The sequence below is a fragment of the Micromys minutus genome (genome assembly GCF_963924665.1).
Source record: "Micromys minutus genome assembly, chromosome: 5".
Classification (NCBI taxonomy): Eukaryota; Metazoa; Chordata; class Mammalia; order Rodentia; family Muridae; genus Micromys; species Micromys minutus.
In genome coordinates, this window is record NC_137974.1 from 88,206,328 (window position 1) to 88,226,629 (window position 20,302).

General features: G+C 45.7%; 1 protein-coding gene across 14 annotated transcripts in view; it reads right to left on the bottom strand.

Annotated features, from left to right (window-relative positions):
* The window catches only part of SVIL (supervillin), a 176,504-nt gene that overhangs the window by 16,589 nt on the left and 139,613 nt on the right, over positions 1-20,302 (bottom strand). For 6 of the 14 annotated variants that reach the window (XM_080917090.1, XM_080917093.1, XM_080917091.1 and 3 more), the window contains 11 exons: positions 19,655-19,702; positions 18,710-18,787; positions 13,104-13,251; positions 9,761-9,850; positions 9,590-9,676; positions 7,588-7,765; positions 5,977-6,149; positions 4,238-4,393; positions 2,676-2,812; positions 1,889-2,036; positions 1,627-1,772 (listed from right to left, as the gene is read on the bottom strand). In XM_080917090.1, the coding sequence (XP_080773216.1) occupies positions 1,627-1,772; positions 1,889-2,036; positions 2,676-2,812; positions 4,238-4,393; positions 5,977-6,149; positions 7,588-7,765; positions 9,590-9,676; positions 9,761-9,850; positions 13,104-13,251; positions 18,710-18,787; positions 19,655-19,702 (1,389 nt within the window). The remainder of the gene's footprint in view (positions 1-1,626; positions 1,773-1,888; positions 2,037-2,675; positions 2,813-4,237; positions 4,394-5,976; positions 6,150-7,587; positions 7,766-9,589; positions 9,677-9,760; positions 9,851-13,103; positions 13,252-18,709; positions 18,788-19,654; positions 19,703-20,302) is intronic. The other 8 variants (XM_080917088.1, XM_080917089.1, XM_080917095.1 and 5 more) reach the window with 2 other exon arrangements.

Sequence of the window (20,302 nt, forward strand, 5' to 3'; positions counted from 1 at the left end):
CTGACTGAGTGCACCACCCAAAGCTTTAAATCAAGTGTTATGTAAGGACCTCCCTGTCTCCTTTCCCTCCTCTCTACCCAGCTTTTCCTTCCTACACTCACTCTCACATACACTCATTCATTCATTCGCAGCACTCTAAAAGTCTGTTTTAACTCTCAGCTAGAATCCATTTCATCTCTTCTTAAAACTATTTCTGTTTTCTGTGACTTTCGGTCCCATTTAAATGTCCACATACATCATATACCCCCAGTGTAGCTTTAGATGACATTTTCCTCAGCTCCTTATTCATATACATTATTATACATTCGAATGTATTGATAGCTGGTACCCAGGATGCTCCGGGATACAGAGGTGTCGGTCCCAGCAGGGACTACCGTCACCTTATTCTGCCCATCACCCCTGCTTGCTGCTGTCCCAGTGGCAGGAGCAGCTAGAGTATCTCCATTTTGCAGGGGTCACAGCAGCGACAGTTGACTGACCATAGCTGCATGCGGGGTAGCAGATACCTGGACACACTCTGCTCCCCCATACCCGCTGCTTCTGCCCTTGCACCCTCCTCCCGGGTGCTTTTCCACCCCCCCCCCCCCAGGCCTGGCCTTGGAAGTTGCTATTTTCTTTTCTGATTTTCTTATTCCCTTGGGGCGGGGAATCCACATATCAATGAGATCATAGAATATTTTTTCTCTCCATGTCAGACTTACTTCATTTAGCCGGTAAGTTCTAGGGGTAACATTCTTGGTATTTACCAAAAGTTTTAAAACTAGGTTAGTGTTGTGTGTATGTGACATGTAAACAAACAAGCTCTCTGGTCAAGAGAAAGAATGGCTAGAAGAGAAATATGGGGCTGGAGAGGTGGCTCGGTGGTGAAGAGCATAAACTGCTCTTCCAAGGACCCTGTGACTCCAAAGTCAGAGGATATGACGTCCTCTTCTGGCCTCTGTGGGCATTGTATGCACATGGTATAGAGATATACATGCAAGGAACATACACATGCATATAAAAAAAAGAAGAAAAGTCTCGTGACTTCTAGAAAGAAATTATTGATTTGTTTATTTGTGTGTGTTCATGTGCACACATAAGGAAGTCAGAGAACAGTTCAAGAGAGTTGGTTCTCTCTGCCCACCATGTGAGACCTGGGAACTGAAGGCAGGTCTCCATGGTTGGTAGTACATGCCTTTACTCACTGAGCCATTGTGCTGGCCCTGAATTCTTTCTAACATGCTTCCACCCAGTAGAGTGTAAGGGCTTTGTATGGCTTCCCCTTTCTTCTCAGCAATTACTACACAGAACAGCACTGGAAACACACAGCAACTGTAGCAAGTGAATAAAATACTTGACAAATCTGTAGATTATATTAATTAAATGTAACTTCATATACTCTCATTAATTGTTCCTGAAACTTTAGGACTAACTAAAATCTAATGTAATCTTATATAACTCAAGATGTAGAGATAATATTTATATCAATAATCCATGCCACTTTTGAAAAATATTCTGAACTTTGTATGGCATAGATAGCTGTAACGGTTTGAAATAGTAAATAAGTATCTGTTAGCAAATGCCACGCTTGGTAACCAGTATGGACCCAGGCAGAACTCTGCGGTTCTAGATCCCTGAAGCTGGTACCTCTTTGGACTGCAGAAGCGAGCACTTAGGAATCTTCCCCCAGTAGTCATCATCAGGAACAAGCTTGTCATCGGTCAGGCGGTAGACACAGTTCGTCTCTATGATGACTGTCTCGTACAGCTCATCCTCCTTTGGGTCTCCGGCAGCTTTGGGGTAAGACAGGGCATTAGAAAGTAGTTGACTTAAGAGGATCCATTAATGCCTGGAGCTGGAGATGCAGGGTATCCAAGCCTCTTAACTCTGAACCATGGTAAACTCTTACACTGGTAACTGGTCTGGCCACCCAGGAGCTTCCAGAAGTCTTTGGCTGCGTGAGTGTGTGTGTTAATTCCTTCTTCAATGGTCTGGATGTATGTAGCTCTACAACCAAGCTCCCTCTTTGTCTGGATTAATGTTGCAAGTTCAGATGCCTGCAAGAGAACAGGACACAATGACCTGGGAAGACAAATCAGTGTGGTCTGCACATGCTGCCGTCAGAGAAAACTCAACGTACAGGAAAGGCGTGAGACATAGGGTGGCAGACATCTTGGTTGTCTCAGCCAAGAAAAGGTAATTGTGGGAGCAGATGTATCAAGTCTTTGGAGTGATATCCCTCAGTGTGAAATTCAACAGATAACTCATGGACTTTGGACACTCTATCCTGTCTGGGGCTGTGTGAGCACGTGTATTAATTCCTTCCTTGGTGGTCTGGACATATATAGCTCTACAACCAAGCTCAGCATGTCAGATTCAACAGATAACTCACAGGCTTTGAACACTGGGGCTTCCCACATGGGATTTTCATGAAAGAGACACACTGGCTCTTCACAGATGCCCACTAGTCACCCAAGAGGCAGTGTAGACCCAGGGCTTTCAAACTGGAGATGAACGTCACAGACCTTCAAGTCAGTGCCTCACGGAAGCTTCTTCAGAGACACTGGCAAAGCAAATACTGCCTGACCCTTTCTTCTTGAATGAAACATGGGGTATCTGAGAAGCTCGGCATGGAACACCTCACTGTTGTATAAAGGACACGGGAGTAGAAAACGCCTTGTCATTTAGACACTGACCTTTGCTTTCTCGATGACATTGGAGAACTCTCCCACCCACAGGAAGCAGTACTGAGGAGAGAGCAGAAGGAAGCAGTCCCCACTGTTGAGTGATGAGGCTCGAGGCTCCACCAGCCTTGTCTGCACGTGTCTTCTCCCTGTGGACAAGCCCCACGGTCCTTTTACCACTGTGCAGGCATCCATGAAGGACACCATCTCGGCCACACACCTCCCATTCTAAAGACCAGCATAAGTTCCCAGGACTGGCCGAGTGTCCAGGTTAAGATGGGTCACACAACAGCAAAATCAGTTGGTGTTGCTGGCCAGTGCATGCCCTAAGGTCTCTGAGCTTTTAGGAGTGGCCCCAGAGCCTTGGATTCTAGTGTGTCTGTGGATGTAGCAAGGTTCTCCTGTCTTGGAAGAGTGGCAAAGATACCCTGACCTCTCTGTCACGTCCATACTCTCTTCACACAGCTTACGTCCTGGGCTCACACCTAGCCATGCCAATGGCACTGTAAGTCCAGAGCGACTGGATGGGACCGGAAGTGCTGCTTTGTGCCACCTGCAGCTCCCTTCTGAGTGATTCGCCGAGGTGGAACATTCCGTGATTGTACACCTCGCACGATTTCTGCATCAGCGCTCCTCACTTGTCTTTTGTGGGCACTGTTCGTGTGTGCAGGTGTGCAAACCCACACATGGATATTTGGTGATTAGAGGATTCCAGTGGTTTTCTTCACTGGGGACTGAAGCTTGCCGTTTAACCTAGACTGGCTGACAGGTAAGCTCCTGGAATCTGTCTGCCTCTGCCCTACCGTGCTGGGGTCATAGGCACAGACACCACTCCTGGTTTTTATGTGGGCATCAGGGATTAAGTATGGGTTCTCACTGAGTCATCTCCTATCCTTCATTAATCTTTTAAATATGCCAAAAAGGAAATGGGTTTGTAGAAAACACCCTGGTAGAGGCAGGAGATACTCCATCCACCCTTCACCTGATGATCTTGGGGATTCAGAGGTGACAGGGTCACCAGCAGGAGTGAAGCTGCCCTCCCTCCTCACAGCCCTGACTTCCTGCTGTTCCTTCACAAAGGGCAGAGATTGGAACCTGGGGATGGGTGAGGCTCACTCCAGCTTCCCAGGATCCCTTCCCAAGGGATGTGTTTCCTTAATCTGGCTGCTATGGGTCAGGCCTTATCGCAGTAAGGAAAACTGAGAAGGGTGAGCAGCTCCATGCTGGAGACTGAGGGCAGATCTGGTAGATGGCACAGCATGGGCTATCGGGCCAGAGGAAACAGTACCAAGAGCTGAGATTCTGAAAGGGTACAAGGCCAAGTCCAACTCCAGCCTTCCTGCTCAGCAACTCCCTTGTCCTCATTCTCAAAGGCTGAAAGATCCAGCGAGCACAATATTTCTGACCCGATGGAATCTGTGATGCCACAGTACAGCACCTAGGAGGGGAGACTCAGACAGACTGCCTGCCCCCCCCACCCCAGGCAACAGTGGATGCAGTCAGGAGTCTACTGTCCTAGGTGACTACATAGAAACCTGTTTGGCTAAATTCCTTTGGAGCCCTCTGAAGAATACCTTTAATCTGCAGCAGCATGAGCTTCTTGTAGGGCAGGGCGCTGTTGTTGGAGTTTTGCTCCATCAGGTTGACACTCCGAAGGCTGATGCTGCTGAAGTTCTCCCGACTGGCTAGGCCTGCCAGAGTCACTTCTGAGAAGTTGGAGTTGGATGACACTGTGAAGGAAGGTGGGGGGATGCGCAGTTGAAAGCCAACGTTTGTCATCACAGATGACTGCTAACCAACCGGACTCCAGTCTGAGGAGCTGCACCCTTCAATGCTTAATCACTGTGTATAGATTTAAATGCAGTACAGGACACATCAACTGCTGTTGACAAGTCTCACAGAGCTTGTCATCCTGTGGAGGCTGCTCTTCTAGACGGTATTTTGTGAAACAGTTCTCTTATTCAGGGTGAACAAGAGCTATATACAGCTTGAGGAGTGTAGGGGTTTTCAGAGAGAGAGAGAGAGAGAGAGAGAGAGAGAGAGAGAGAGAGAGAGAGAGAGAGAGAGAGAGAGTATTATTGGCTGGGGCTGAGGTGCTAGAAATATTTCATTTGTATGAAGAAGGATCCCATGTATTTAATCCTAAAACTTGGTCACAAGGCTACATGACTACCTCAAGAAGGGCAGAGGTGGGTGTCACACAGGCTACATGTATCAGGGCATACAGGCCTGGGACAGGGAGGGAGCGATCTTTACTCCAGCCAGCATCAAGATGAGATTTTTGAGGTTTTGGATGCATCTCTACCTCACTCTTGCTTGAGGCCAGCTCCTCTTGCCACACAACTCATGTGCCCTATATGATTCTAACACTAAAACCAGGACACCGATACTATTTGGTACCTCAGATGGCTCCTGCCTTTGAGGAAGCATCTCTCAGTCAACTAGTTGGAATATAATTATTTCCTCAAAGTTTTTCCATTTCTCTCCTCTCTATTGTGTGGAGAAAGGTTAGATGAGTCAGGGCAGAGAGACTTGGAATGAACTTCTCTCTTCTCCTCCTTCCTTCTTTTCTCCCTTAGTTTTGGAGATAGGGTCTTACTATGTAGTCCAGACTATCCTGGAACTTGGGGTTCTATGGTGTTTAAACACTGAGGGCTGGGATTGCAGGCATGATCCGCCACTAAATGCTCTTAAAACAAAAAGCCTTTGGCAAATTGATTTATAAATGCTAGGAGGAAAATAAAGACCACAGTAAAACATATTTAAATATCAGGACTGTGGATGCTTTTACCTCCATGAAAATCACTATTTGACAGTAGTAGGACTCATACTCTGGGACAGATAAAGCTGAGGTGTCTAGCTCAGGGTCAAGGTACAGAGACCAACCCCACTCCATTTCACAGTTCATTCTAAGGCCCCCTCTCCACCCTAACACACCCAACCTATCTCCACAAAGTCCCAGGATCTCTCCCACAACAACCTGAGAGCAATGGTTTAAAATGCTGGGTGAGAATTTGCATCTCCTTTGGGATACCCACAGGATATCTGGTCAAACCCTCATAGATTCGGTGGAGAATTGCTGTGCTTGGGTTTGCCAGAGCTAAAAACTGGAGGGATTAGCAAATCCAGAAACACTTCCATCTCAAGACCCCACTCAGCAAAACAGCAGAGTTTAAGCAGCAATTCAAGGAGAAATTGTTAAGTTCGAGGCAGGCATACATGTGCATGTGTATCTCGATTTGCTCTCTGAACACCTGCTGAGGTGGCAGTGTAAGCGGTTTATCTGGAGCCAGGCTGTAGCCCCAACACTCACTCTTTTCCACTTTCATCCGCTTGGACTCCATGAAGGCAACGTTTAGCCTTTGCTCCGTGTACTCCTGAAGGAGGTCATCTCTTGCTGCCAGCAGCTTGAGAGGGTTCTTGGAAGCCTGAACCCGGCGCTTGGGCCTGACTGAACGCTTATGCTCTGCCACTGACGATGTCAATCTGTGGGCAAAGCAGATGTGGCTCAGGATGTCACCTTACCTTCAGGTCTTCGACCCAGGCCAGCAGAGCCCACTGTTTTTACTTCCTGATTTTGTGTGGGTTAGAGAGTCTTCGACACTGTGTATGTGCACGTGTGCATACATGCATACACACACGCATACACACACACACACCTACTGCTACCACCAACACGTTCTCAGGGACTAGGCAGATGACAACTGTACTTCCATTGAATCTTTTTGCCCCACACTAATTCTTTTTCTGGAATAAAATAGGCCTTCAGAGTCATCTCTGGTCCCTGAGACTGCCTCACCCAAGTTTGAGTAGACCAGCTATGGAAGCAGTGTATCAGTTGCGTGGCCTCCCAACAGACTCCTGGTGACCAAGAACTGCCAAGGGTCAGTAATGATGGTCAGATGGAGAGAAGGTGAACTGAACAACCAGACTCCTACAAAGTAACATATCGCACCAAGAGAGGTTGATGGGAACCGCCATGAGTGCACACACTCCTGGGTGCTCCAGCACACACTCCTGGGTGCTCCGGCGACCGCGAAGGGAAGAGCAGAGGAATGCAGTGCGGGCTGTGTGCCCCTCATGTTATACGGGCTTCCTCTGGGGCTCACCTCACCACTCTGGCTGATGGGCTTCATCTGTTTGCTGGACTGTGTGAAAGGGCTAGGGATGGACTTTGGACCCAGTGGACTGCGTGAAAGGGCTAGGGATGGACTTTGGACCCAAGCTGGAAGAATGAAGCGCAAACCTGATCTCTGAGGATCTACTGGGAAGTGGTTCTGGGTTGAGCGAGTAGCCTGTCCGTCTGGTGTTGGATACAGGTACCTCCTTCCCTACAGTTGCGGTTGGACCAAGAAGGAGGCCAGCGTATGGAAAGACAGCTTTAAGAGAGACTTGCTACAGTGGTCTCTGCACACTCAAGGCACACCTGAGTTTTAACTAAATTGTGTTTTTATTGATCTCAGCCCAACACATGGGTTTTTTTGGAATCCTAGCATCACTTTTTATAATGTTTGCCTGGGCACCTTTGGGTGCCTCTGAGAAAGCCCATGGACAAATCAATTTTATACATTTTGAGAAGCAAAGAACTATGGCTCTTTCTTTGATTTCCCAGTTCATTGTGCTGATTTGAGCTCATATAAATCAAATATTCACTTAGGAGTAAGTTCAGTGGTGTCCAGTGGAGAGTTGTAGAAAACACTAAATAAATTATTATAAAACACCACCAAAGCAATGCTTGGGTGACGTGAAAGCCAGTCACACCCTTCAAGCATGCACAAACACCCAGGGCACACAAAGCAGATGTGCAAGTACAACAGGCTGACGATGAGGCAATTTGCATCTTGCTCTAGAGCAAACACCCTTGGCAGAAGTTTCTGGTGACAGGATTGGGGAAGCCTGGGAAGGGAGTCATTCTCAAACTCACTTGGGAGCGTAAGGGTCGAAAATGACATCAAAGTCCTCATCCAGCTCCACAGGGCTTCGGGGTAGATGGTGATCCACGCTGCGGTAGAATTTGGCAAAGGTTTCATCATCATCCAGCTTCATCACCTCCTTGACAGATTTGCCAGTGACGGTGAGAACCGTTTCCTGCATCCCAGCAGCTATCAACAACGGAGCAAATACACTGTGAGCTTTCGAGAAAACACAACAGCGACTTTCCCCACAGTGCTTTATGTCTCCCACATTCCTGGAGTGGGGAAAGCACAGCATCGGGGCCCAAAGCCCTCTTCCTACCTACCTCTGCACCTCAGCTCCTAGCACATTTCACATCTCAGAGAGATAGCCCACCTGCACAGGGAAAGTCAGGACAGGAAGGAAGCAGGATTGCCTTGTCCTCACAAGCACATGAGCACTTGTGAACCTGACCCGTTTCTACTAGAGGGAGCTAACCTTAGCCTTGTCTGCAAAAGTTCTCTGGAAAGAACTCGGAAGCATTTGGGACTACTCTGAGGAGAGCACATAGCTTCTTATGTAATCCCCCAACCCTGCTGTTACAGGGCAAAAGTCGGCTGTGGACACACAGCAGGTCAATCAAAGGATGTCGCTGTGCTCCAATACAACTTTATTTCCAAGAGCAGACAGAATGCCATTGCCATTACCAGGTGACCAAAAACTACATCACCATTACTCCATTGTATTGGCTAGCTCTTTGTCAGCTTGGTACAGGCTAGAGTCATTTGGGAAAAGAGAGTAACAGCTAAGAAAGTGTCCCCATGAGACTGGCCTGCAGGAAACCCGTGCCTCTTTCTTGATAAGAGACTGATGTGGAGGGCTCCAGCCCATGTGGGCGGTGCAAACCCCAGGCAGGTGGTCCTCAGCACTATGAGCCATGAGGCCGAAGCCACAGGACCACGAGAGCAAGCAGTGCTTCTCCATGGCCTTTACATTTGCTCCTGCCTCCAGGTTCCAGCCTTCCTCGAGCACTTGCCCTGACTCCCCTGGATGATGGATTACAGCTGTAAGACCAATCAATCAGTCAATCAATAAATCCCTTTCCTTTCCATGTTGCTTTTGGTCCTGGTATTTATCAAAGCCATAGAAACCCTAACAAAGACAACAGAATAATAGATTTTGTGGTTAATGTATCTTACTCAGTCAGATTAACTATTATATAATGACCTTATAGCTCTGTTGTTCAGTGTTTGTAGGAATTCCTAGTACTTGGTACTTGATGAATAGATATATTTTATCAAGAGAAAAAGGCTATTTCTGCATATTGCCTTTTGTGTCACCAATTATTATAATAAGGTGTTCATTGCATTGTCTTTTTACTAGAGTTTTATTTTAGAAATTATTTGGGATTATAAGAAACATACTTTTGCCTTAGCAGAAATGATGCGTAAAGTTCAAAGCCCATCCAAGAGTACATTGATTTTCCATTTGTACACTAATTGTTTTATAGTGAAAAGACAAAATCACTGCGTTATATATACTTGGATCAAATGGCATCCCAAGGGTTTTGAGTCAGTAACAAGTGCACTATTGGGCACCCCAAATCTAGGATATTATTAAGTGGATCAGAGTTAGAACTCTGGTTAGTACTGACTATAAGTTCATTTTTTGAAGAATAACAAAAGATTTTAAGCGTGTGTGTGTGTGTGTGTGTGTGTGTGTGTGCGCGCGCGTGTAAATTGCTGAAAGTAGATAATTAAGGAGATAACTTGGCTAAAGAGAGAAAGCAATCAGAAGTGGGACTTGGAGAGTCAGCTATTTTACATGCCTGTCCTTCAAGGTTATCTTTGGGTATGAAGTAAGTTCAAGACTAGCCTGGTCTACCTGATACCTTGTTTCAAAAAACAAGAGCAAGAACAAAAACAACCGTCAAACAAGACAAAACTCCAAAAGTTAAGAGGATGAAAGCTAGGCCTTAGAGGTTCTGAGAGAGCAGAGGCCAGGCGGAAGCCCCGCTCTGATCTGGCACACACCTTTGTTATTCAGCCTCCTTAGGAAGGTTTCCAGCCTGTCCAACTTCAGGTCCGATTCCAGCTGCATGTCTGGTCTGGCTTCAATATCTAAACAATTAGAGACCATCGTGAGCACACACCCCTGACCATCCCTGTTCAGACCCTCACGTCACTATGTACAGGGGCACATACCTTCCAAGGGTTTGGAAACTGGGGTGGTCCCCCTTGATTTACTGCAGAGAGGGGACGAGATGGGAGTTATGGCTGTGGGTGACGCCAGACCTGCAGAAGACACAAGGGGACAGTTTATCATGTTCAGGATTAATTGTGGAAGTTCCCAGAACCCAATGAACCTGTACATGTCCTTACAGCAAAGTATGTACGCAAGTATGCACAGGTTGGCCACCAAATGAGGCCATATCTAGGATGTTCCTCTTCCTATGAACTATGCAGCTGGTAGTCTGACACTCCAAAATAGGCAGCAAAGGCACGGGGGAGCATATCCATAGGCTATAAATGGAGTGAGAGTGCCCATGGCTTCCAGAATATGCTGGAACAAGAGGGAGTTCTGAAGACCTTCTAGAGTGTTGGGGCCACGGAGATAAAGCAAATTTGCACCACAGAGCTTGTTCAGAGTAACCCCCTTGTCTGAGGCAACAAGGCCCCAGGCCCCAGGCCTCTCTCTGGTCTACGAGGAGGCAATGACAGGGTGAACTTATGAACATGGACTGTGTGGAGAATAAACCAGAGGTCTGAGCGTTCAGAATAAAGACTGGAGAACACACAGCAGACCCATCTGGGATTGTGGGACAGTGAGGCTCACCCAGCTCAGGTATGTTGAAAATAATCACATGTTCTCCAAGACAGAGGGTAGAAGCACTTACTCAAGCAGAGGCTGAAGGGCTTGTGTAAAGTGCAAAGGGGACTTTTAGTGCACAGGGCACTCGGCTGAAATGTGAAAGCATCAGGTAGGAAGTCTAGAGAAACCCACCCCTACTGGAGTAGAGGGCACTGGGGAGGAAAATGAGTGTAATGTTTGTGAAGAACGAATGAGCTGCTGCTGCTCTCTGCACACTCTTCAGTGTGTGTGGTGTGCAAGTTTAAGAGGACATAGCCCTGTGTGCTGTCCTGGAACAGCAGAGAGCATGTACGTTACTCTCATCTACAGAGAAAGGAGAGGGGTGTTCTGCTCCTTCTTCCTATGAGCTAGAAATGCAAACGAAGCATTAAAATTCAGGAGCCAGGCAGGACTGGAAGCAGCTCAATATTTAAGTTCTGAGCAACAGGTTGGAAACACACTTCTCAGTATTTGTTTGCATATGCACTTGCAAATATGTGTGCATACATTCTAAAATTCACTTCTGTTACTAGGTCAGCAAAAAGCTCATGTCCATGAGAAAGTAAGATTTTTTTTTTTTTTTTTTTTTTTTTTTGGGAAATGTAGTAATGTAAGTAAAATTGAGTGTCACAAAAATGGACACCAAGTCATTGCCTACTAAAGAGTGCTTGAGTTACCAGAGGAGTGCACTGGCTGTAGACAATGAGCTAGACTCACTCAGGGACATAGGGCAAAACCCACCGCTATACTGCCCCCTGCTGTCAGCCAGGCCACAATGCATAAAAGAGTTTCTGGACCTGTGGGACATTGCCTTCCCTGCTAGAGACATGGATTTCCCCATAATGCAACAGGGGATATAGAGTGAATTTTCAAAGCATTAAAGCAACCAAAGTTCTTCCCACAGCTCCTTTCAGTGAACGTTAAAAGCAACAGACATGGACCCCCTCTCTGAGAACATTTTTTTCACGTCTTTTATTCACAGCATGCCCTAAGGTTCTCCCCCATCTCTGTCAACTAGCGAGATCTTGTGATGTGGTAATTGTTACAAAGAATAAAAGAATATAGAAAACAGAGACTGTCCAAAGGACATCAGAGGAGCTCAGAGCTTTTTGGGGAGAAACAAGGAAGCACTGAAACTGTCTGAATGGGTCACTAAAACTGTGAGATTAGAATACTGTGGGTGTCCTGTGGGGTAGGTTCTGGGACTTGTATCTGCGGCCAACAAAAACCAGGTGCCTTACAATTGCAAATCAAAAAGAAATAATAGCTCAAAAATAGATGTGATCTTTTATATCAGATTAAAAGCAAGAAAATTATTACCCCAGAAAGACCCATGACTTACGAACCCTGAGAAAATACAAGGCTTGTGCAAGGAAATAGGAACAGAACATTCACAGTGGGTTAGACTACTCCGTCTCCAAACCGCAGTGTGGGCCAGGGAACAAGGGTACAGGGGAGGAGCCCAGTTAGGACTCTCTAGATGAGATGGCAAAATAAACTGTAATAAAAGCTGAGCAAATCGCCATTAGGATACAAGCTGGAGCAAGAGCTGAAGACCTAAGCTCTGGTTCACTTTCAGTTCCAGCTGCCTTTAATGGATTTGAGCCCAGACCTGCCTCTTGTTAATAAGGGGTTGGTGGTGGGTGGTGGGTGGTAAGGGGTGAGAGGTATGGGGAGAGGCTGGGTTCCAGATCACCACTAACTAAACAGTTCTATGATCTCTCGAAGAAAAGCCGGGTCCTGCTTCCTGTGAGAACAAATGACCTTCTGCTGCCCTTCAAGGTCGACACCTTTGTCTCAAAGGTTTCTTCCAGCAAGATGCAAGGGAATCACTCACCAAGGCTTGCACGCCTTCCCTTTCCCTCCCTTCCACAAACATCTCTCAAATGCCATGGAGGCTCGATTCAGAATGGAGGGTCTGAGGTGAAGGACAGCTAAACTCATGGCAGAACCCACAGACTAGGTGCATGTGACGACAGTACCAGTAACTAGGAAATCTGCTTTTAGATAATAGCTTGAGAAATGGGGGTCCATGTATATGGATGACAGGGACCCTAACATTTATGTGCCACAGAACATGAATAAAAAGCCCCAAACACCCTCAAACTCTCTGGAGACCACTGATCAAGGTGACACAGCACTGTTTCCTACATCTCTGGCCTTAGCTTCATAGCAGTTCTGGGGATCATGGTACACTAGGCAATCTGCAGATCATTCCTATCTCTCCTCTGAAATTCAGAACATCTTTTAGATATCTGTCGTATGCTTGCAAGTTGGCTTCTGTAAACCACAGCTTACAATGCTAGAGTCAGGGGACAGGTGGGCTGACTTGCAAAGGACAAGAGGGGCTCCTTATTGCTAAGCTGCCTTTGTTACCAAAGGATTTCTTGGTGGTGGTGTGGTGAGAAGGTGTGTCTAGATGTCTGTATGTCAGTCTGCAAGAAGATGGAAACAATGGAGAGGAACTGTGGGAAGCAATCGGTTAAAACTGCTTTCCTTTTAAAGGCAGAGCTGTGATTGGGATCTCAATCCTACGACTGAACTCCTTTTCCAAACAGGTGAGTTCTGGAATAGTGACAGATTGGACCAGGCTTCCTAGACCATAGAGGAGGCACTGTGATGTGTGCAGCAGAAACACCCACCCGCTCACTCAACACAGATGGGCATGCACAGATGTGTGCACACCCAGGCCCTGACCTTTCTTCACCATTCTTCCTGCCACGGTGAACTGTGTGGAGTCATTCGCAGCGCCTCTGCCCTTCGTCTTCCATGCTTCCTCGCGCACAGTGATGAGGTGCTTCCTTTCTTCAATCGTCATCTGGCTTTCTCGACTTTCTGTGACTCTCTGTGTACAAAATGCACAGGGGGCGGGGGGGGGGGAGGAGAAACATGGAGGTGTAAGCCTCAGCCTGGCAGCATTTGTCCAGTGACAGGTTAAGAGGCAAAGCTGCCGTGATTTACCTGTGTCTTGATCCTGGGTGAGTTCACTCATGTGTGCTCACAGAGAACATGGTTACAAGGACATTCATCTAACTGAACTCCTCAAGGGATGAAGTAGGAGAGCTGGTTAGAAGAAATGTGAATTCCAAGATTCCCCAGGACTGGATGGGCCTTTGGGTTATGCAGTGATGTCACTGGGGAGTTAGGTAGTTAAGGGAGTCCGGAAGGAGGCTTTAGATCATCACAGATCTGACACCCAAGATTTACTCTGTGGTAGGTACAACCCATACTGAGAACAATGGTTATCAGCGTTTGAGTCTCTAGTGTGGGTGATTTCACTAATAAACACCAGTGTCCCCATCATTAACCCCTGAAGCTTCCTTGTACATGATTCTCCAGTGCACTTTCATGGCCAGAAGTGATTCTGATATCCTTAGTAATTCAGACCAACTGACAACAACTTTGCCCCAAAGTCTGACAGCTAAATGCAATGCATGATCCTAGTGAGGGCCCAGGAGTGGGCCTAGTAAGAATATTATTGGGAAAACTGACAATTCAAACACAGGTGTGGTTTGGTAAACACGAGGCTGATGTCAAGCCTCTTGTCTTGATCACTGAGTCAGTGTATCTCGGGTATGAAGGGAAACGCCTTTGACTTTAGGCAGCACTCACTGAAGGAGTAAATGGTCATCACACTTACACAAATATTATGCTCACAGTTTAGGAAGGGAAGATAAAATAGACATACACAGTCAAACACATTCATATACACAGCCACACACAGATACACACACCTTAACAGTCACACATACACATACATACACACACACACACACACACACCCATCTACCTTAATAGTAACACGTACACATACATACATGCTCGCATACACAGCCACACATACTCAGTCAAATACATAAGGACAGTCACAAGAACACAGACACAGACTCATATAGTTACATATGACATGGAAGAGGGGACTAGAGAGAGGAAAGTGGCAGGAAGAGTTGAGAGCAGAAACTGGTGGTTCAGGGGAAGGGCACAGGAGAGCACCCTGCCTAGGTTTTAACTGTTGCCAATATGAATGCTGTTAACAATTTAATTTAAAACCTTTCCACTCAGGATTGACATGGTGACTCTAATTCTAAAGAACAGTTTAGCTACAAATTTACTAAGTAAACTATGAGGTCATCTTGACCGAAAGATACAATGAAGTTTGAGAGAATAAGCAGGCTTGAAAATGAAGTGTCCCAAGTAAAGTTTAATTAAAATCAACAGAGCAGTTGGCTAAAATCATTTCCTGAAACTATCCAGAATGCTATTAAAATTGGCTCCTTTCTCTGTAGTGAGCTCATGGCCTCTCCAAAGTGCAGGGTACAGTCAAGTCATGTGGCTAGTGACTGAGAAAAAAATGCTTTCCTCTCCTGGAAACACTCAGACATTTTCATTTCTGAGCCCTGGGATGAAGCAACTCAACCCAAACCTTCCAGAAGGATTTTTTCTTCTTTTTATTTCTTTCTAAGTGCAAGAATTAAACATAGAAGTTTTCCTTTCTCTGGAAATTTTTAAATAACTTGGATATTTGGCAAGTTACCACTCCTTGACCTTAAAGGCTGAAGCAGGAATAACAGGTCAGCAGTGTGTATTCCCTGGAAATCCTAGAAGAGCTACCCTAATGAATGAAACTCATCGAAGTATGAAAACAAACTACGGTTGTCTCTTTCGTTTTTCAGTTTCAAACTTCATTATTGTTTTGCTTTTTCTGTACTGCCCTATGGCTAGCAGATGGGTGCTTAGTAGCCAGTGAGAGGAGGCAGAATACTGTCAGACCTACTTCATCTATAAGTTATCTTTCAAATGCAGAAGCCATCAATATGGTGGGGAGAAGCAGAGGGAATAAGAGAGAGGGTGGGGGTGGTGTGGAGGAGAAAGGGAAGAGGCTGGAAAGAAAGGATGATTGAGCAGACACACCAGGACAACCAGTGAGGCATATCCAGGTTTCCAGGATGCTGCAGATGGGCTTGACTTTCTCCTACCCCACTGAGAAATCACAGCAAAACTCCACTTTTCACACAACAGGGATGAGAGACACAGGAGACTGCAGCCTAGGTATCATTAGGATTAGCAGCAAATTAAAAGGCAAAATTCCTCCACAGTTAGGAAGGTTCATAGGCAGAACTCTTGTGATGTGGCTTTTACATTTTTAAACCCTCCATTGAGTAAATAAATGATTGCAGAAATGAAAGAAGCAGGTGCTAAGTAACAGAGATAAAGCCAAGTATCAAAATTCTGTGCAATGGTAAAGTCAGCTTTGCCTTCCCCTGAACAAAGATTTCCATCCATCTTTGCACATAGCACCCAGGGACGTGAAACTGGAGAACATGATGTAGAGCCCTGTGTTCAGAATTTTAAGTGATTTCAGTCTGGTTCTGTCACCAGCTGGGGGTTCAGCACCTCACTTTACACAGCCTCTAAGCAGGTGAGGAAGCAGAGTCTGCACGTTGCCTCACAGAGCCTGTGCAAACACATTGTTTCAACCATATTGTTCAAACACATTGTTTCCTTCTCTGTACTCTTGAACCTTGAAACTTCAAGGCACCACCACTTCTGGGGCAAAATAAAGGACTGACTGACCTCATCATTGTCAACATTGTTAAACTAATACATAAGCATAAACTAATACATAAACTAATATATAATAACATAACACATAATACATTATCACATCTATCTAGGTAAAGGGTAATGCATGGCTTAAAATGATCCAAAGTATGAGGTGATAAAACATAAATTGCTTTTGATGAATGTTATTTTTGTAACTTAATAAAAATCCAATGGAAGATATCCCATGTTCATGGATAGATGTTCAATTCAGTTCTCACCAATTTGATTTTCTATAAATCCTATGTAGTCCTAATAAAAATCCCACAAGGCTTTTTTATAAGTAGATAAGCTTGTTTTGAACTTGAATATATATTTGGAGAAGCAGAAACCTTGGAACAGCTCACAGAAGCTGAAGGATCATGAAGGTGGAAAACTCAGCTTGAAGATTCACAAAGCTATAGGACTCAAGACAGCAGGGCATTGGCTACGTCATCAGAGCAGAATAGAAAATCTAGAACTAGACCCAAATATCTACACCTGACTGAACCTCAAGGAGTAAAGGATAAGGCAACAATACAGAGAAAAGAGTACTTTTAAGAAGTCATGCGCTGAAATATTTGTATACTTATTTACATATAACAAAAACAAACCTAGATTAGGTCATATGTAAATCACAAAAGCGAACTCCAAGTGGCTCATAGTCTTATCTGTAAAGTGTACAACTATAAAACTCTTAAGAGGTAATAGGAGAAAATCTAGACATAAGCTTAATCATGGATGCATATATGTACACTCATGGACACACACACACACACACACACACACACACACACACACACAACACCCTACTAAGATCAGACCTATGGCCTTATACATGCTATTTCCCCAGCTTGGGTCTAATCATCCTTTAGGTCGAATCCCGAAGGTATGATTCATAAAAGGATTGTGGTACCTCTGGACAGTTGATGGCAGATAATCTCATTTTACCAGGACATCTTAGAGCTAGCCAAGGCAGAAACCTGGCTTCTGTGCTACACCCAGTAAGGGCTAGAATTAAGCACATTTGCATCTGTAGCTCAAGGCAGAGCTCTTAGGATAAGGATATAGAGAAGTACATTTGCATCTGAAGTCCAGGGCAGAACACTTAGGACTGAAGCCCTGGGAAGTATATTTGTATTTAAAGCTCCAGGTAGAACCCTTAGGAATATAGCTCCGGACAGGGCAGATTCAGCATAGGTAGGCTCAGCAGTCTCTCTCTGTCTTTTGAGACCCCCTTTTTGTCCCTGATCTTTACACCTGGCCTCCAGAAAGATGTTTACAGGATCTTTGATTGTTAACTTGCTTGTTCCCTGTCTCAGAACTGATGTTATCTTTCTGCATGTAACTAAAATGGTTTAAAATAGGAAAAAATAAGCAGCCTCAAGTCTGGCGAAGCTATGTTACGATACTGAATAACCTCGTCTTTCTCTTTCAATCTTCGCTCCAGCCCTGGGGAACCTGTTGTTTGCCCAGCTGGTCTTGGACAAAGGCTGAGTTGCCAAACTGGTCTGCACGGAGATTAATAAACTGCCCTGCGAAAGATTCTGTCAGAAGAAAGAAAAGACAAACCACGGAATGGAAGAAAATATTTGCAGACCTTATTTACCCAGGACTGTTACCCAAGATTCAAAAAGGTCTCTTAAAACTAAATGACTGGGAAACATAAGAACAAAGCATCTGTGTAGATATGTCACCAGAGAACACACACACACACACACACACACACACACACACACACACACACACACACACACCACCCCCTCACACACACACGGAGAGAAAAGAACTGCATGGCAATATAGTCAACAATGACACACTGTTAGGGACTCACATGTTAAAATGTGACTCTGTGATATCTTTGGCATGGCCAAAGTCTAAGACACTGGATACTGGAGAAATGCGAACTTGATGCAGCCACTGTGAAAGACATCTGGACGCTTCTTATGAATTCTTACCGCAGAATTTCTCAGTCATGCCCTTTGACACCTGAATGTTGAAACTTGTGCCTTAACAAAAAATATCTGCATGTGGGTTTTTGCTGTTCTACCCACAATTACCCAAACTTGAAAACAACCATCGATCGAGGAAGTGAATGGCTAAATAAGCTTGGTCCATTCAGACACATGAATACTGCCCAGCACTGGAAAGAAATGAGCTTTCAAGGTTCAAGAAGTCACGGGGCCAAGTGAATACTGCCCTTTCCAGCTCTACAGAGATTAAGATCAGCGGCTGAGCAACATCAGGGAGGTGAGAATGATGGTCAGGGAAGGACAAAGCATATGAGGGGAGGGACACCATCCTGTGTGCCAATGTAGTGGCAGACGACATGGGTCAGAGCTGAGGGAGCGTTCACCAGCAGTGACCTGGACAGTAACGTACTGTATTCAGCTAGAGCCATGGATACTCTTGTGCCTCCTGGGCTCCTGCCTCAGGACTAAAAAGTCAGAGGTAGAAACAGTCACCTATTCCTCATACTCAGTTCATGGCGGCGAGTGGGAATCTGCAGTACCACATCCAGCTAAAAATATGGGGTGAAGGATGGGGTATGGGTAGAGCTACTTTGAAAAACACGAAAATGTTAAACACGCGCATGCTCACACACAGAGACACACAACCTCCGCCTCTCTCTCCACACACACAACAAAGTGCCACAAAGGAGCTGCTTATTCCTACCATTCAGGAACTGGAATGCAACCTACCCCATAGGTTTTTCTCCTCACCTGATGAACAGATACAACAGACAGGTGTTTATGGGCAGCAGACATAGCAGGAGAGTAAGTAGAAGCAAATGCAGGTTCCTACAGGGCAGAGTAAGAGGGTTAGAGGAAAACTGGACCAGGGTACAGGAGTGGGCAGGTTGGGGGTGGGGGGAGGGGGCACACACGACAGGTTCTATGACCATTCTTCCTTTGGTGTCACTGGTGAATGACATACCTCCCACACGGCCCATCCATGCACCTGAGCTGGAGTTCTGCAGTAACTGAATAAGCGAATGGCCATCAGTGGAACTCATATATAAATGCACATGGGCATTTAGTTACAGGGATGGCCTTTCGTCACAGCTTAAATGCGTGACACAACTGATCACTTTCTTTGCAGCCTTTTCAATAACGAAAACATATATTAGGACACAAGATCAGCTTCCACACCCTCGATGAAAGCTGTATGCTGCCCAGGGATATAAAAACACAAATGGGGAAGGCATGGGAAACCATAGGTGTCATAAAATTAGAAGACATGTTAGCAGCCGTGGGGACAGTTACCTATCCTTGGTGAGCCCTCTAAGGGACTGCAAGGCAAAGAACTTTAGAAGGAGCCAGTGACAACTGTAGCCACTGTGACACTGTTCAGATGACCTGCACTTGCCTCAGATGCTCCCACGCTATTAAAAACAAAATAAATTATGCTATGTAGGACCATGAACTGAGTACACTCAAGAAAGTGTTGGCCTCCCTCTATATACAACAGGTTTTTCATATGTGTGTGTGTGTGTGTGTGTGTAAGATTCCACTAAGAATCCTCATCTTTCTTTTTCAGACGCATGGCTCTGAGGAGTCTCTCTCTTTGCTCCCCTGTCTCCAGGCTATGTGTCTAAGCTTTGCGCCCACCAGCGGGATCCACTGTGTTCTGCTGCAGAAGGACACCTACATTAGAGTCAGGCTTACCCAAAGAAGATTAGAAATGGCATTATCATCTGTAAATCCTCCTTCTTCCTACAGGTTAAAAACAAATAGGAACATTGTAGAGGACGGGAGGAGCAGCGTCTGCTGTGTGATCGCTCTGTGTCTGGGTTCGGGCAGGCAGAAGCGTGCACATGCGCACATCCCAGAGCCATGAACAGCAAGCAAGCGTTCCTCAGTGACAGGAAGACATCGCCCCACAACATGACACTCCTCAGCCATGACAAACAATCCCAGCACGGATGTGGCAAGGGTTCGTTCCTTCCTTGAATTTTCTGGTCTTTTTGGTGATATCTGAAATCTCAGCCTTAACTGACCTCATTAGAGCAGAACGGGCCGCCCATTCCCAACCCAGGACCTACACAAGAATACGGACCTGAAAACAGCCGTTCTACAGCTGGTTTTTACTTCCTGGAAAAAGTCCCAGACACTGGGGGACTGTCTTCAGATGGACATAGGTCACCTTAGATGCTGAAATGTTGACTAGGCTCAAGTAGGGCCGAGGGTTAGTTATCATTTGCTAGAAAGAAAGAAGACACCTGGCTGGCGAACTTCGGAAGACCCTGCTCTGTTTTCCTTCTCTTGACAGACACGGAAACAAATCCTGCTCAAGTGCACACGTCCGTGAAGCGT